This window comes from Fukomys damarensis, unplaced genomic scaffold, assembly GCF_012274545.1.
Source record: "Fukomys damarensis isolate Sample0158 unplaced genomic scaffold, DMR_v1.0_HiC HiC_scaffold_37, whole genome shotgun sequence".
In the NCBI taxonomy this organism is placed as follows: Eukaryota; Metazoa; Chordata; class Mammalia; order Rodentia; family Bathyergidae; genus Fukomys; species Fukomys damarensis.
Window position 1 is genome coordinate 34,649,973 of NW_022900949.1, and position 18,017 is coordinate 34,667,989.

Consider the following 18,017-nt stretch of genomic DNA (forward strand, 5'->3'; position numbering starts at 1 on the left):
CCTCGGCCTCCGCCCTGGCCCCCATCGGACAGTGTACCGCGGGCTTGGGGAACAGGAGAGGAAGGAAGGAAGGAGCTAGGAGGCGGTCGCACGGTTCTCAGGTTTCCTTCCTCTCCCGCCGCAGAGGTCGCGAGAGCCCAGCCCGGCCACCTGGAAGCAGGCGACAAAGGTTGCGCGTGTGCTCGGCGGGGCGAGCATGGAGGGCGCGGACCTGGTCGCCAAGGTGCTCTCCACCTGGCTGACGCTGGTGCTCGGCCTCATCCTGCTGCCCTCGGCCTTCGGGTTGTCGCTGGGCATCTCCGAGGTCTACATGAGGATCCTGGTGAAGACCCTGGAGGTGAGCGGCGGAGGGTAGGGGGACCTGAGGGCCGCGGCGGCGGGGACGGAGCGGCGGGGAAGGAGGCTGCGACAGCCGAGCGGGGCAGAGATGGGTCCAGTAGCCGGAAGGCAGCGGCCCGGAGGTCGGTGTCCCCTCCCATCCGCAGCACCCCCACGGTTCAGACTCCCGGATCGACTTGTGGGACCACTGCACCCGGGCCTGACGTCTGCGTCCTCTTACTGATGAGCCTTTGGCATATGCGCAATCGCTCGTAGCCCCTGAGCCCTGCGCGGTCCTTTCCCTGCCCTTAGTTTACAGCCCAGGTTCCAGAGGTCCTTGGGGCACTGGGCATCCTTGTCCGGAAAGTCAACGTGTTCTGCTTTATGCCCAAGATAAGAAGCCAATTGCAGGGTGTCAGAAAAAAATCTGATTTTATTCTGGTGGAGTCAGGAAAAGTTTATCTTAGCGTTGACACTGGAAATGCCCTGCAAACGTGTACTCTTTGACCTCACCCCTGCTGCTTTTTTTCTCCAGTGTGTGGAGGACGGTTGTGGATGGAACAGCTGGACCTCGCTCTGTTAACCGCAGCTTACCCTTACAGGGAGCTCTGTTAACCTCACATACTTTGTCTCAAAAACAAAAAACAAATGTAGCAAGTGCTTTGATTTACCCTCCTCATTTTATCTATAAGATAACCCAGTGAAGCTCGTTTCTAACCTCACAGGGCTCTTGTTAGGTTTCAAAAGGCCTAGCCAGGAAGGCAGGGCAAGTGCTATGCCCTGTACAGTGCAGGAGCCTTGGTCTCAGAATTCAGGGGTTCAATGGCATTAATGTGAAAACAGGAGTCAACTGAAAGGCCCTGCAGACAGACTGGCTTTGCTTAGATCTGGTGCCCAAATCCCAGCTGTGGTTCTCTGTGTGTCCTCATACTGGTCATCTACTTGTTCATTTTACTCATCTGTACGATGGGAGTAACAGTAACACCCATTCCCATACATTCATCTTAGATGTTTGTGTGTCTTAGGTGCTATGTGTTTGCAGCTATTAAAAAAATACTCATGATTACTCAGTCTACCATATTTCTCTGGCTTCTACCTCTGGTTTGGGTTCCCATTTTTCTGCCCTCATTTTCTGTCTGGAGGACTTTATCCACTCTTCGTCAATATTGGGACACCTGCTGATGTCCTCTTTTACTCTACGAACCTTCTTTTTTGTGGCTATTTGATTTTTCATGCTCAGTCATCATATTTTGAAGTTCTGCTGTTACTAGTTGGGAGATGTTTCCTTGGGTTGGACTTTTTCGACTGTTATTCCATCCTGAGCGCAGTCACTCTCCAGTTTCTTAGCTGCTTCCTACTGTCAGGCCTTTGGAATTCTTGGCCATAGAGCTGGTCCTTATCTGGGGCTTCCCAGATATTTAATCTATAGAATAAACCAGTGAAGCATGTTTCTATAAACAGGTAGAAACCAAGGTTGAGATGCAAAGTGATCTGTCTCAGGGCACAGAGTCAGAAATTTGGAGCAACCTCTTTGTGCTTTTACTCCTCAAAGTGTTGAAAAAATTATTCCTTGCTATAAGTCCATTGTCTGTATTATCTGGTTAGATTAGATGGTTTTTATTTTATATATTTCCTTCCACTGTAATCCTTCTAAATTTTTATTAGTGTATGTTTACTGTACAAACTGACTGTATTTTTTTTTTTTTTTATACTGGGGATCGAACTTGGGACCTTGTGCTTGCGAAGCAGGTGGTGGTACCACTGAGCAAATCCCTGGTCCACTACTGCAATCATCATGAGGAATTGGTACATGCACATAACGTGTCTTAATCTTTCCATCAATTCCATATTCTCTTTCCATTCTTTATTTCTCTCCAGTCGTGAATCCTGACAAAAACCCTTTCCCACTCTGCCTAACCTTATGATTAATTTTCATGGTTGATAGCACATTTCAATGTTTTTTAAAATTTGTTTGTTTGTTTTTTGAGACAGGGTCTCACTATGTAGTAGAGACTGACCTGGAACTCACTATATAGCCCAGGCTGGTCTCGACTCACAGCAATCCTCCTGCCTCAGCCTCCTGAGTGCTGGGATCAAAGGCGTGTGCCACCATGCCCGGCTTCTAGGCCAAGTCATTATGTATTGTCCTGTCAGGAACCTATGCGCATATCTAGAGATCCCAGTAATACAGAAGATATGCAATTCCTTCTCAATATGTGATTATTACATAAACTGTTAAGCTAAACAGACAGAAGAAGCATACAGTTTGGGGAGCCCCTTGACAGTAACAACTACTACAGTCAGCTCTTCAGAAAGTTTGCTATGTGCCCAATTCAGTCTCCAGTTTGAGTTAATGATCATGGAAAAGCCATCGATTGACAAAGTTGTAAAAGTAAAATACATAATGGGTAAAAGTAAATAAAGTAAGCGTGGTATGTTGATTATAACCAAAGAACTTTGAGAACGCTCCCATTCTTATTTAAAAAGCCCAAAGGTTATTCTTAGGACTGGAATGTCATGAAAGACAAACATAGGAACACCGGGTACATCTCCCACTAAAATTGGAAAATCTATTTTCTTGCGGGGGATTAAACTCGTGATTGAGTACGAGCTCATCTCTGAAAGTCTAACTCTAGGTGGACAGAAATTAAGACTTGGAGCCTGGTAAAACCGAGGGGTCAGACTCTGGGTCCGAGATAATCCCGTCAACTAGAGAAATTCACCAGGCTGCAAGGGCGCTGGTCTCTCCCCCTTGGTCCGAAACACTAACCCTGGAGGAAGCCATCCTTGTTTACCCGGTGGCCTACTATAGGGTGGGCACCGGAGAAATTCTCTTCATTTTCTCAGCCACCCTTGTTGTCCCCCTTCTGGAGATGATGAAATGGGTCCCGGGAGGTTAACCGCTCCTGCCAGGAGGCCGCAGGCTTGCACTTCCGTCGGCCCTTGGGCTGGTTGCAGAGCACGGTCGGCAGCTTCCCCGCCACTGCAGCAGAGACCTGGGAGAGAAGCGTGTTCACTGGGGATCCCCGTAGGAGTTGCTCGGCTGCTCCTTCCACCCTTACCGTCTGCGTGTCGTAAGCAGGGTCACTGCGTGCCTCGCTGGCTTGGGGGAGCAGTGTCGCCTTCCCTGTGAGGACACCACTGCCTGCTTGGCTAGGGCTGCCAAAACAAGTCCCGCGGCCTGGGCAGTTTAAGCAGTAAGCAGCGGAGCTGTGCTCTCTCACAGTTCCGGAGAGCGGGAGTCCAAGGTCAGAGGGCGGAGGGTCTGGGCTTCATCCTGAGGCCTCACTCCTGGGCCTGCATGTGGTCCCCATGTGATGTTTCTTCTGTGTGCAGACATCTGTGGTGTCTGGGTGCCCAAATTTCCTCTTACAGCAGTCAGGTAGGGCCACTCCAAGAACTTAATTTTATTTTAAAATTTTATTTATTTAGGCTTTTTGAGACAGGGTCTCACTATGGAGTTGAGACTGACCTGGAACTCACTATGCAGCCCAGGCCGGTCTCGAACTCACAGTGATCCTCCTGCCTCAGCCTCCCGAGTGCTGAGATTACAGGCATGTGCCACCATGCCTGGCTGAAGAGTTTAATTTTAAATTAACCATCTCTTTACAAACCTTAAATCCCAATATACTTGTTGAAGTACTGGCAGTTCCAGCTTCAACTTTGGATATCAGGGGTGGGGTACAATAGCTATTAACTGCCCTGAAACACCAGTATTATCCATTGTATGTGAGCACGGGAAAATTATTCTACTCTAAGATAGCTACATTTATTTCAAGTCTTATGTGCACAATAGAAAAGTAAATTATGAGGTTAATAATAATAGATTGTTTACAAAATTTTATTTTGTCCTATCCTGGGTTTAATGTGTGCCACAGATTTAAATGAAAAAGCACAGAAATGAACCTTTGTCTCTGTGGAGAAAAGACAGGAGTCAGAGTTTGAGAAGTCCTGCAGGAAGTCAGTCAGCAGGAAAAGAAAAGGATACAGCCAGATTAGGGCTAAGAGGATTAGGCCTCTATTTATAGGTCTGCCTCTGTGCCCGGTGATGCCCACTTGGCTTTGGGGTTGTTGTGCTGGGCTTGTGGCAGCCAGACCCAGTGCTTGACCTTCACACGTAGGTTTTAGGCTGTTCATTCTCTCTCAGTGTTTTCTTCTTTATTTGACGAAAGGTTTTAATCCCTCCAGTTAATGCACTTGTTTTGAGGCTCGCACTAGCTGAGGTTTTTGTCTTCATTTATTAATAACTCTTTTTGCTCCTTCCTGGCAGTGATGTTTTTACCTCTTCCCTCTCAAGTCAGTCAGTTTAGACATTGCTTGCTTCTGAATTGTAACCCTGTAGATAGCATGGTAACTGTACCTTTTATTTTATTTATTTATTTTTACGGGGTTGTGGCTCTGTGACGTGAATGCAGGCCTCTGCATACTAGACAAGTGCTTTATCACTGAGCTGCGCTTACAAACCCATATTTCTTAAACTGAAAAACAGCATTTGGGGATTTTCTAGAATCTGAGTTGAAAAAGTTCACTTATACTTTTGAAACCGATGTTTAAAAAAAGAACTATGGGGGCCGGGGATTTGGCTCAGTGGTTCCCCTGCCTGCTTCCGTAAGCATAAGGTCCTGAGTTCAATCCCTGGTACCAAAAACAAACAAAAAATAAAATAAAAAAGAATTATGACGTTAAAGGGTAAACAGTTTTAGAAATGCATAGGAAATGTACAAAGAAAAATAGTTAATCCTAGCACTTGAGCGGCTGAGGCAGGGGAGATCATGAATTTGAGGCCAGTCTGGGATATGTACATATTTCAGGGCAGCCTGCTAGACTACACGGGGAGACCCTGTCTCAAAAAACGAAACAACCTTGACAACAATAACAGAGAAAATCCCATCTTGGTGTTTTGTTTTGTTTTTTTTTTAACACTTCTCTGTATGTTCAAAGCAAAGTGAGAGTTGTTTCTCAGTTTTTAAATTCTTTCAAGCTCTGGGTCTCATAATCATGCCATTTTCTCCAGTCATCTTAGATAAGCAGCCATGGGGATGGGTGGTTGTTTTAGGTATTAATTTCTTTTATTATTCCCAGCTTTCCAAGTCTGATGCTCCTTCCTTCCTTCCTTCCCTCTGTCTCTGTCTGTCTGTCTGTCTCTCTTTTTTTCTTCTTTCTCAGTGCTGAGGATCAAACCCAGGGCCTCACCTATGCTAGGCAGGTACTCTACCCCCGAGCAGCAACCCTAACCCTTTACAAGCTGTGTCTCTTGTCTCTGTAAATGTATCTCACACTTGAATGACTAGTTCGCTGTGAAAATAGCCATTACACTTTGTGCCCTGTATTTAGGTCTTTGCACATGTTACGCCATTTAATCTTGACAACAACCCCGTGAGATGGGCATGATTATTCTCCTTTTAGGGTGAGAACACCGAGGCCTTTTTAACACTGCTGGGGATCAAACTCAGGCCCTCTTCTGAGCTAGGCAAATGCTCTACCACTGAGCTGCACCTCAAGCCCTCAAGCCCGGAGCTTCTCGGTGCTATAAGTTGTTCTCCCTTCCTCACCTCAGAGCCTCCAAGGAATAATTTACCAGGGCATAGGTATATGTGAGGAGATTTAGACAGGGCTAAGATTTTTCCTGTTTTTACGGGGGGCTTCATCTGTGACTAAAATAAGGGTACACCTAGGGCTTGTAATGCCGCATTACCAGGTTAACTAGGGTGTCTCGTGAACGCAACAGTGCCAGGATTTAATGCTTCATTTCTCTGCTGTATGAGCATGGTTTTAAGTGTTTCCCATTGTGTCTTCAGGAGTTTAATACTTGTTTCTTTGAACAGTGGGCCACGCTCCGAATTGAAAAAGGTGCCCCAAAGGAGTCGGTGCTTAAAAATTCAGCTTCTGTTGGTGAGTCTTCCTTTTCGTTATGATTGTTAAAATACTCGACTTGAGTAGCTTTTACCATTTGAACTTGGAATATGAAGAGACGAGTGCTTCTATGGGCCTTGGATCACTGATTCTGTCCTCAAGGCAGAGTAGCAGCTGCCAGAATTTCGGGTGACTTTTGTCACCAGGGTGACCGTGTGTTGGGTCACTGTGCGTTCTTACAGGTGTGGCTTGGCTTTCTAAGCTCGTGCATTCTGTGCTCGCGTTAGCAGCCCATACACTAAGTGCATGCATTCGAATATGGTTGCCCGTGGTTCTAAAGGTCCAGTCAGCAGTTTAAGAACGGAGGCGGTGCTCTGGTAGCTTTTCATCCCTATAACAAAGTACCCGAGGAGCCTACTCATGCCAGAAGAGGTTTATTTAGCTCACAGGTCTGGAGATTCCGGGCACCCATATCTGCCCCACTCTGGGTGGGACCTCAGGGTGGCAGCATCACGGGGTGAGGCGGGAAGAAGAGAGTGTGGCTCTGGTCAGCCTCCAACTTTTCTAACAGCCTCTTTGTGCAAGAACCACCACGGGCTGCAGGGGGAGTTACTGAGAGCAGTACGCTCAGCTGAGTCAGGGCCTCTCTCTGGGTCCCACCTGGTAAAGGTCTGACCCACTGCAGCCCTGCCATGTCAGGGGCCACACCTCCCACACAGGAGCCCTTGGGGACCATGTGAACCACGTCCAGTTACAGCGGGAGTGGCAGGAGGGCCTGCAAATCAGTGCCTGTAACTGAGGTTCTGTTAGCACCGTCACTCCTGACTTGAGGTTCTCAGAGTGTGTCCCTCAAAATATGCCTTACTGTAAAAGCTAATGTGTAGTATTGTACATGAAATTTAAACCTTTTGGCTGGAGGCATGCCATGCTTAGTACATATGAAGCCTTGGCTTCAATCCCCAGCACCAAAATCTCCTCAAAACAACCATGGCAAACTGTATGAAATCAGCTCAGGAGCCATCACATGTCCTCCCCTCTTTTTGGAGAGTACTGTTGCAGAGTGATAAACGCTCAGAAGTCCTACAATACAGAAGAACTGCAGAAAGTGTTTTTTTTTTTTTTTTTTTTTTTTTTTTGCTGTTGGGGATCAAACTCAGGACCTTGCGACTCTGCGCAGGCGCTGTGCCACTGAGCTGAATCCCCAGCCCGGTGCCCCCCCCCCACTCTAATAGTAAAACTGTCAGACATCTCACTGGAGGGAATTTCTCTTTGGAGGTTGGTCTAAAAGCAGTCGTTAGAAATTGTGTACTGTCATGTGTTTTGGAAATAGTGAGGTCTTTAACTGAAAAGATCTGTGCATTTTTTGTGTAATTGGTTCTTCAAATGATTGAAGCAGCTAGAAGAGCCCCCTGGTGTGTGCTCACCAAGCATATGTTCATTGACCTGGATATTTCTCTTTTTTTTGGAGATAGGGTCTCACTATGTAGCTCAGGCTGGCCTCGAACTTGTGGCGATTCTGCTGCCTCAGCCTCCTGAGTGGTGGGATTATAGGCTTGCACTGCCACACTCAGCTTAACCTGGGTATTTCTGACCATATGTGAGTTTTATGTTTTTTTTTTTCTTTTTTAGTCAGATACTTTCAGATATAACAAATCTACCAATTTTTCACTTGGAGTACATTTTAAAATGTATGTCCTTATGAGTTAGGGAAAGAACAAACTTTGTTGCCAGTGTTCTGTTGCCTTTGGTGAGACTTGAGTGAATGCTGTGGCCCTATGTATGGTATTGAGGTGCTTGTAATGCATGTCTTGGGCCATGAATTTAAGAAGCTGCAAGGTATTTCCAGGTTAAAGGGATTAAAAAAAAAAATCATATCTGGGCCGGGCTTGGTGGCCCATGCCTGTAATCCCAGCACTCAGGAGGCTGAGGCAGGAGGATCGCTGTGAGTTCGAGACCAGCCTGGGCTACATAGTGAGTTCCAGGTCAGTCTCAACTATGTAGTGAGACCCTGTCTCAAAAAACAAAAACAAAAACAAAACAAAGAAAAAATCATATCTAGGCGAGGGTGCCCAGTAACAGGTGTAGGATTTTTAAAAGATTTTTATGAACACTTTTACATGCTGGATTTTTTTTTTTTGGTACCGGGGATCGAACTCGGGTCCTTGCGCTTGCAAGGCAGGCCACTGAACCACTGAGCTAAATCCCCAGCTGGATTATTTAGTAATAATAATTGTCATACATCTGCCTGCTCTATTTTCTTTTTTTCTGGTACCGGGATGTAACTCAGGACCTTGCATTTGCCAGGCAGGCGTGGGGCTGCTGAGCTTCATCTGCAGCCTGCATGCTCTATTTTTTTGATGCTGGTCTTTTTCGTGGAAACTGCAGCACGGAGTGGAAGTGGACAGGAGGAGAAAATATAAATCGTGCTGGTACAGAGTAAGGCTGGTCCCTCTGAAGTGTGTTGTGTTTCATTCAGAGTGGCTGCCCTTCCTTTCAGCCTGTGAAATCTACTCTTACAGTTCCTTTTTTGGTACCGGGGATCTAAATCAGGACTTTGTGCTTGCAAGGTAGGCGGCAGAACCACTGAGTTAAATCCCTGGCCCCGACTCTTACAGTTATCGGGCACAGTGCTATCTAAGGCTGTCCTGGGAGCCAGAGATGACAGGAAGGTGTAGTCCCTGGGAGACCGGGATCCAACCTCACAGGCTTCTGTGATAAACTCTAATTTGCTTCCATTCTGACTCCATGCCGGGGGTAGCTGGGCCTTGTGGGTGTGCACAGATGCAGGCTGCTGTTGGCAGTCCTCAGAGAACCAGTGTCACCATCCTGGACCGCTGACAGAGGCTGACGAAATGCCCTGAGCGCTGTGTTTCTGGCTGGTGCAAGCTCTGTCTTCCGGGCTGTGTGTTTCTGTCCCCAGAGGTGCTCCCCTAGTGTTCCCCTAGTCTATGTGGAGCAGGCCGTGTAGGCGAGGGTTTCCGGCAGCTCTGCGGGTGTGATTGTCACATGTCTGTGGGTGACATGGTCCTCATGATAGGTTTGGATGAGCTTCTGGCAGAGATTGGCCAGACAAGGGAAACAGTTGCATTGATTTTCTGTACGTACTTGTGCGCGCAGTCCTTCTGCTGCTTTTCTAAGGCTCTCCATATCTTGAGTGAGGTCCATATTTTGAAACAAATTTCAAGTCTTTCTCCCTATCAAGTCCCTCTCGCGTTATATTTCTTATGAGCTTTGATTAAATAAGCCATTTCAAAGGTGAGCCTAGGGAAACATTATGCTTGTAGTTAGCCAGTTCTCTCCTTAGCCATGTCCTGCTGCACCGTTATTGAGTTTCAGACACGATTATGAATAAGCCGTCCTTAAGAACCCCTGCTGCGGCGCCTTCCTCAAGGTTGAAGGCACAAAGATGAAGGCGTGTTTTCCCCCTTCACATTAACCTTGTTATCCTGAGCGTGGGCTGCATGGAACTGTAATGTCCCTGACCCCTGTCCTGATCCTGAGAGTGGATGTGGTTGGACCGTGGCCCAGGAAGCTAGGACAGAGAAGAGAATGCTAACGGCTCCTTCAGGGCTTCTCCTCCGCCTTCCTTTCCCCACGGGACAGAGGCGTTCCCTTGGCCCTGGACCATGTTTCTGCAAGGTTGGAGCAGGTTTCATGTTAGTCTCTTGGAAATCGTGTGAGAGACTGTTCAACTTTGTTTTTTTTTTTTTTTTCCTTCCAGTACCAGGGATCAAACTTAGGACCTTGTACCTGCCAGGCAGGTGTTCACCACTGAGGTACACCCCAGTCTCTGACTGCTCGACTTTGAAGAGCTGCCCACCTCACACCTTGGGTCCCTGACTGAGTTCCAGGAAACTGTTAAGCTCGACACAGTAATTTTGATTCTAATTGTGATGGATGGGGTTGCTTATGTAATTCTGGTGACTCACAATGAGTTCCCGTCTAATTGTATGACGACAATGATTACTGATCAAAAGTCAGCAGGTGTGAATGAAGGCATGCAGTTGACTTGAGGTGAGTCACAAGCCCTGTAAATACTGTGCATAGGGTTGCTGCGAAGTCATCTCACCTCGCTCCTCCCTCGTGTGTGGTTGGCCTGACTCACAAGCCTTCCTCTGACTGGTGCTCTGCAGTGCACATTTGGGCCACAGGGTCTGCTATTCACTGAGCCCCTGTACCAACGCTGCCCTTGTGCTTGTACCTCCTGGCTCTGGCCCCTTCACCCATCCAAGCCCTTCAGTAGTGCAACAGGCAGAGGTGAACTTTCCTTGTTACACTCATTCAGAAAGAAGTCAGGTTGCCTAACATTTCCTTCTACTTTTATCATTTTTTTATTTTCTGTGAGGTATTGGACTAACCACATTGATTTCTTGAATATGTCGGCTACCACAGCATTAACAGAGTCTTTCAAATCACAGAAAATGTTGAGGTAATATTTTATTAACAGAATTTGAAGACTACTGCTTTTTCATACTTATTTTGTCTAGGGAAAGCTGTCCCCCACCCACATCAGGGATTGAACTCAGGACCTTGTGCTTGTGAGGCAGGCACAGCCCCACTGAGCTAAATCCCTGGCTCTGGGAAAGCTGTTTTTGATAGTTTTGTTTTTTTCCAGATGCCCCGGAGCCTTTGTGTGCTAGGCAAGTGCTGTACCTGATGAACCACTGAGCTAGATCTCCAGCTCCGTATTTATTTATGAACAGATTTTATTTAAGTCTGTTCAGCTGATGTAGCAGTGTTGTCTTGATGTAAACTCTGTGAATGTAAAACCAGTACCTATTGCCTTCCCAGATGTGGGGGGTGGGTATCGTGCACTGATGGGGTTATTTTATCAATAAAGTGCTGAACTTGACTTGCTGTTTGTAGAGAGCCTAAGTGATCCAATTATGGGATTTGGAAGGACAAGTATTACTCAGCTTTTCATCACTGTGGTAGAATACCAGAGATGCCAACGTAGTGAGGCAGAGTTTTATTTTGGTTCAATGTCAAGAGCTTTCTGTCCACGGTGGCTCGGCCTGTTAGTCAGTGGCGGTGCAGCATATCATAGAGCGTGTGTGGCAGGTGAGGGAGCTGGGAAGCAGAGAGAAACAGAAGGTTCTCAGTGTCCTCTTCAGCTGCCTGCTCACCATCATCCAACTCCTTCCACCAGCCCCACCGGCCAAGGGTCCCAGTGCCTCCCCATAGTGCTGTGGGCTGGCAACTAGTCTGTGGGGACATTCCAGTCCAAACTATAGCGTAGAAATATTGTCTTGGTGAATATTCTGCCTGGGATGGTGACCTTCAAACATAGATAAGGGTATGAGCCCCAGTAGGTTCGGTACAGTTCAGGATTTTGCCGTACTCATTCATCATTTATCCATTCATCATTTATCGTCCCTTCTGTTTTCTGGTTAAGTATCTAATTTGAATGTAAACTTTCATGTCTTTTCATGCATTTAAAAAGAATAAGAGGGCCAGGGATTTAGCTCAGTGGTTCTACCGCCTTCCTTGCAAGCACAAGGTCTTGAGTTCAATCCTGGGCACCCCCCAAAAAACAAAAACAAAAACAAAAACAAATAACAAATAAAAAGAATAAGACTTTTTTTTTACATTGTTTGAATAGAAAATACCATGTAGGTTTTACTAGAGGCATGGGGTACAGTTTTTGTATTTGGAACAAAAATTACTTAACAGCAAAAATGTGCTAGATTACTATACATTTTTATTTACACATCTTTTTCTTGCTCCTTTTTTTTTTTAAGACAGGCTCTCACAAATGTAGTTTAGACTACCCTGGAACTCACTATGTCTATGTAGCCCAGGTTGGTCTTGAATTTGCAGAGATCCTCCTGCCTCAGCCTCCCGAGTGCTGGGATTACAGGCGTGCGCCACCACGTCTAGCACTATCCACACATCTAAATATCATTTTGTAGAAGCCAAAGGTATGTCTTTGTTTGCTTGCTTGCTTGTTTGTCTCCAAAACATCAGATTAGTTATCCACAGTTGGCTGAGGGGACTGTTCTACCAATGGAACCTCCTCTGCTGGGTGTTGGCTTGGTCACTTTTCACCCCTTATCCTTTCCTGGCACTTAGCTAATATTGCTCCGGTAGGGAAGCAAGGGTATATGGTGAGCACCATCAACTTTAGCTTTTCCGTAACTTATGTAGAAAGAACAAAGGCATTCCTGGAAAGATGGGAGTCACCTACCTATGCGTCATCTGGGCCCACTGGACAAGGTGTTGGTAGGTACAGTATTAACTTCAAGTTGTTTATCTGCAGGTGGATTTGTAGGTCTGGCTATTGTGTCTCCATCTTGAGGCCTGGCTTTCTTTAAATTCACCTCCAGATGCAAATGCCGTGTGTTTCACCCTCCGCACTGACTCCCTCCAGGGTCAGATCCCTCTTGGCTGCTTATTCATTTTTACCGACATTAGCTGACTATCTCAGGGGAAAACCCCTACACATCTGGGGCCACAGACGTGTTAAAGGTACAGTGGGATCCCCCCCATCAGTTAGGAAAATCGTAACAGTTCAACTTCAAATCAGTAACGTTTCTAAGAAAGTGTATCTCTGGAGAATACGTAGCATTATAATTAGATGCCCGCCATGCATACCTCCCAAATCATGAGGCTGACTTTTTTTTTTTTTTTTTTTTTTGGTTGGGTCCTTGCACTTTTGAGGCAGGCAGTGGAATGACTGAGCTAAATCCCTGGCCTGAGGCTGACATTTTAATCGAATTGATGACTCACGGGACAGTGGAGTTTTATGAATCCTGTGTTATGGAATTTCTCATTTAATCGAATTAGTTATGTTCAAATCAACAGTTAATGTGGAGCTCTCAGCAGAAATACTAGTCAGCAGTGTATGAAGTGGGTGGTAAGATGTTTGTTAGAACGGTAGTCTGCCTGTTACCCTGAAGCCTGCTGGTCTCTGGTATTTGTTGGTTGATGATTGATCACAGTACTCACAACCTCTCACTCCCATTTTTACTTCAAAACACATGGTTAATGCCACGATTAATGTTCATATTGGGGGTTAAAAATCTTCCCATGTTACAGGCAGCATTGATTATTTTGTACATTTTTGGAAATCTGCTGGATTATTATGATGACCAAAAAGGGAGTAGATTTTCTCATCTGCCTTTTTCAAGAGCAAAAAGTAAATTTCTAGTGCTTTGAAGTTAGTACTTTTTTGGTCTCTTTGGGCTGCTGTATCAAAACATCATAGCCGGCATGGCTTGTATGCTTCAGAAACATTTTTCACACATCTGGAGGTGCGAAGTCCAAGACCAGGGCTCAACTTCCTGACCCATGAAGCCTGCCTTTGCCCTGCAACCTCTCAGGATGGGTGAGGGCCCTCTCTGATCCAGTCATGAGGGTAGATTTAAAAAGTGAAATTTTCTTTTTTTATAGACAGTTTCTCCAGGTTCCTCATGCTGAGAGTGCCACCCTCCACCCTCAAGCCTGAGGAGGCTGGTTCATGGTTCCAGCCCCAGGGCCCAAGCTTGTCTAAGTCTTCAGGAGATTAGGGCGAGGCCAGAAGGGTGGGCAAGTGAGCATGACCTGTCAACTACGGAGATACAGACGCAAGCACAGAAAGAAAGTTTCTAAGCCTTCCATTTTGGACTAATCGGAAAGTGCTCTCTTCCGTTTTCCTGACTCGAGATCAGGCAGGTTTTGTTTGTTTGTTTGGTTTTGGTTTTTTGAAACAGGGTCTTACTGTGTAGTCCAGATTGCTCTGAAACTCACTGTGTAGCCCAGATGGGTCTTGAACTCACAGCCTCAGCCTCCTGAGTGCTGGGATTACAAGTGTGCGCCACCACGCCCAGCAAGCAGGTTTTTGATAGGAAGGTTTAGACTGATCTCAGCCTGAGGCATGGGGGACCAAAGACGGTGGCCATTAACCTCTTGGCCACTGTGCTCTCTCTCAGTGGCCCCCTCTCAGCAGAGCGTACACTTCTTTTCTACATTTAATAAATGTAAAACTCACTACCTTTTACATGTGTCTTGACCAGTAAGAACCTGGACAAAGTCTCTTATTGAGGACACCACAGTACCCCAGAACCCTGGTAACAAACACATGATATTTCCGAGATCTGTTCTTCCCCTTTTATAACCTAGAGAGCTCCAGCACCTTCCTGGGAGGAGGTGGTGGAATATGGCCATATTGTAAATTAGCTCATTTCTCCATTTTTATGGGCTTTTCTCACACTTTTGGTTGTGGGTAGCCAAATGAATCCAGCGATCCAGCTAGCCAGATCTGGGCCTGACACAGCCATGGTTGGTGACCAAAGGGATAGACTATTCTATTACAGATAAGTGAACATTAGAAATTGGGTATAGAAGGGACCTTCCATCTTGGTAAATCTTTGATTCCATCCTAATCCCAAATAACAGAGCCACCCTGGCAGACCTCACTAGTTGAAGTTTTCTTGTCACTGAACGGAGATGTGGCCTCAGAACTCCTTGCACAGTGCAGTTGTCTTGGAGCTGGGCTTCCCATGAGCGTCTGGCACCAGACTGAGAGGTCCTTACCCTGTGTGTCACATATCACTGATAAAAAGAAGGGAGCCTGCTGAGGAATTGGGTGTTGGCCCAGATATGGTTGTATTGTCTGAGGTCTATTTGAATTTGACATAATTGAAAGCACAGTGCAGTGTATTGAATGCTTTTAAATTATTCAGTGTTTTAAACCATCTAGAGGGGCCAGAGATTTGGCTCAGTGGTTCTACTGCCTGCTTCTCAAGTGCAAGGACTTGTGTTTGATCTCTGGTACCAAAAAAACCCAAACAAACAAGCAAAAATCTAGAAAATAAGACTAATCCTGGGGGCTGTAGCACTGCGGTAGTGCTTGTCAGGCCCATGGCCCTGTGTTCAGTCCCCAGTGTGCAAAAGAAAAATAATTTAAAGCAGTCATGCTGATTTTGATGAATGAGTGATCACAGAGAGGGATTATATTGTGGATCATTAACCCAAAGGTGCTGTTTTAAAACTAGGATAGAAAAAGGGTTGGTGATGTTGCTCAGCAGTACACTGCCTGCCTGGTAAGCTTGAGGTCTTGAGTTCGATCTCTGGTACGAAAAAAAAAAACAAAAAACAAAAAACAAAAACCAACTAAAATAGAAAAAGCAGGCTCGGTTACATAGCACAAGCTGGCCACAGTGTCCTGGGTAGGGTGATACTCAATCAGCGTGCCTGCCACCAGAACGAATATTGTATTACACAGCCAGCAGACCAACCACAGCTTCCAGCCATCTACATTTTCCCGAGTATCTTCTCTGAGCCAAGGCTGTGTGCCCCTCTGTGGACACTGAGCCTTGTGATTGCTAAACTGGATTGTTAACTTGATTGGCTTTTGAGCGGCCTAGGAGACATTTCTGGGTGTGTCGTGGAGGTGCGACCTTGGGGACTGTGTCTGGTCCTTGGCCCCTTATCTGGTGCTATTCTCCTCCTCTGCTTCCTAACCGCCATGAATTATAGCCTTGCTCCTCCACACCCTTCCACCTTGATGATTCTGCCATGGACTGGATCTTCTGAAACCATTAATAACAATAAACCCTAGCTGGGGATGTAGCTCAGGGGTACAGTGCCTGCCTGGCAAGCGCGAGGCCCTGAGTTCGATTCTTGGTAACAGAAACAAAACTTACTCTTTGAATATTTTTTGAGCCAGGGTTTCACATCGTAGGCTGGCCTTGAACTCAAAGAAGACCTTGGGTTGGATTTGTGCCTGTAGCAGTGGGCATGTCCTCCTCTGGGTCACTTGTTCTGTAGGTGCAGGAGGCAGGGATGCTCTTCAGTCCTTTCATTCCTTTTTTTGAGACAGCGTCTCGTTATATCCTGGCCTTGAACTCACTACGTAGCCTGGGCAGGCCTTGATCTTGGGGTAATCCTCCTGCCTCAGCCTCCCAAGTGCTGGGATTACAGGCATGGGCTGGCACTCCTTCAGTGTTCACTCTGTGAGCAAGGAGCAACTCTTCCTATCCCTATCAGCGTTTCTGCTTTCTCTAAGAGGCTTTGGAGATGGCGTTTCTCACTTCTCTCTTTTCTTCCTGGAACTCTTGGGACAGGACAAGTTGTCAAACAAACCAGGTGAGGGGACAGGGTGTAAGCGAGCGTAAAGCCTGGGAATGGAGGATGTGGTGGCTCAGCACTGGGGAGAGGAGGTTCCCGGGCTAAGGGAGGAGACCGAGTCTCCTGGACTTGTGCTAGACAGAATCCTTTTCTTGGCTTGGGGTGGGGAGAAGCCAGCGATGTCAGGGTGTCCCGGTGGTACATAAACCCTGGTGCGACTGCTCCCTCTCTGTGTGGCAACCCCTGAGCAGTGTGATGGGAGCTCTGCTATGCGCTGCCTTTACTCATTTTTCTCAGCTTCCCTTTTTCAAAGCTCTGGGTCCCTTGGAGTTTACACTGGCTAAGGAAGAGCTTGGATGACCTAGGCTATTTAAATTCCAGGAGCAGAACCAGCAGACCCTTCTGTCTGCTGTAATTTCTGGGGACTCCTGGTGCACCAGATCAAGAGGAAAGAGGGGTGTGGCCCGCTCTTCACCCTTAAGATCCCTGGCGTTGCCCTCTGGGATGGGGATAAATTGGTCATCTCTTGTGTTCTTTGGTGCTGAGCCCCGGACAGTGGCACCTGCTCATTTCACCTGGGAAATAGGAGGGGACCTGCAGCAAGAGGATGTAGGAAATGACAGACACATTCTGTGTGTAGGACACTTTGGCCTGTTCAGATTTAACATGGAAAAATGCATAGAAAATGCAGAAAACAACAACTAGGAATAGTGGTTGCAGACCATTATAGAAAGCTAAGAAGTTTTGGAGGCAGCCCATATTCACAGCATACGACACTCCTCTTCAAAGATTACAGAAAACATCAGTGAGAGTGGTGGTAACACATTACAGCCAGGGACATTTTTGTGTTTGGGCCAGTGTGTGTGACGCTGGGGGTGGAACCCAGGGCCGTGAGCTCTATTCCTGGCTGCATACCCAGGCCTCCTTTGGCTTAAATGAAGGAAAATTGATAATGAATTCCAGACACCATTCTCATAAAATAAAAAAGTTAAGATGAAAAAAAAAGTGCCTTGGCTATGTGTGATTAACAGTATCCACCTACTTGGTAAAATACATAAGAAATAATGATGGTCTTTGCAAGGACTAAGTGCACATTCCTTTTCTTCCGAACTTGGTATGCTTTTTGTTCAGGAGGTTGGTATCTGTCAGTGTGTCATTTATGTCCCTTCCCCTTTCTGCTATGATTGCCACAAGGTTTCTCAAGCGAACTGACTTCCTCATTTTCACTGATTCATGTTCAGATCTGTGTGGTTACGTGCCAGTGTGCGGTCAGCACACAGGACCCTCAGCATCGATGTGTGACACTGGCAGGTCTTGCAACAGCCCAGTGTGTGTGGTATTTTGCTTCCAGTGCCATAGCGTGCCAGGATGGCCAGTTGACAGAGAAGTCTGGGTGGGTAGCAGGCCTTTTACGTAATGAGTTTATTGGTACATTTTAGGTATACAGTACAGTTACATTCATCATTGGGGTCTTGTACCTTTACATGACAGGTCTTGGTTCTCATTTTCTCCCTTTACCCCTGCCCTCCCTTCTCCCCCTTCTCCCTTTCCTATTTACAAATACTTTAAAAACAGGTATTTTGTAATCAGCAAAGTTAAAAGCTTTTTATTTTTCTTTCCCCCTTTGGGGCAGAAAGATAAAATAAATACAAGGAGGGGTGCTTTTACCATCATTGGACAAGTCTGCCGTTATATCCTCTAGTTGAGCCTGATTTAATTTTAGAAAGTTTGAAGTGACATTCCCTAAGTTTGATGCAACTTGGTTGGTCTTGTTTTGGCCTCTGCTTATAATCAGT

General features: G+C 46.3%; 1 protein-coding gene across 3 annotated transcripts in view; it reads left to right on the top strand.

Moving 5' to 3' along the window:
- The first annotated feature begins 6 nt into the window (after positions 1–6).
- The window catches only part of Gpat3 (glycerol-3-phosphate acyltransferase 3), a 48,937-nt gene continuing 30,926 nt past the window's right edge, over positions 7–18,017 (top strand). For 2 of the 3 annotated variants that reach the window (XM_010617818.3, XM_019206628.2), the window contains exons 1-2: positions 7–337; positions 6,144–6,210. In XM_010617818.3, coding sequence (XP_010616120.1) covers positions 197–337; positions 6,144–6,210 — 208 coding nt within the window. In that variant the 5' untranslated portion in view covers positions 7–196. The remainder of the gene's footprint in view (positions 338–6,143; positions 6,211–18,017) is intronic. The other variant, XM_033759459.1, reaches the window with a different exon arrangement.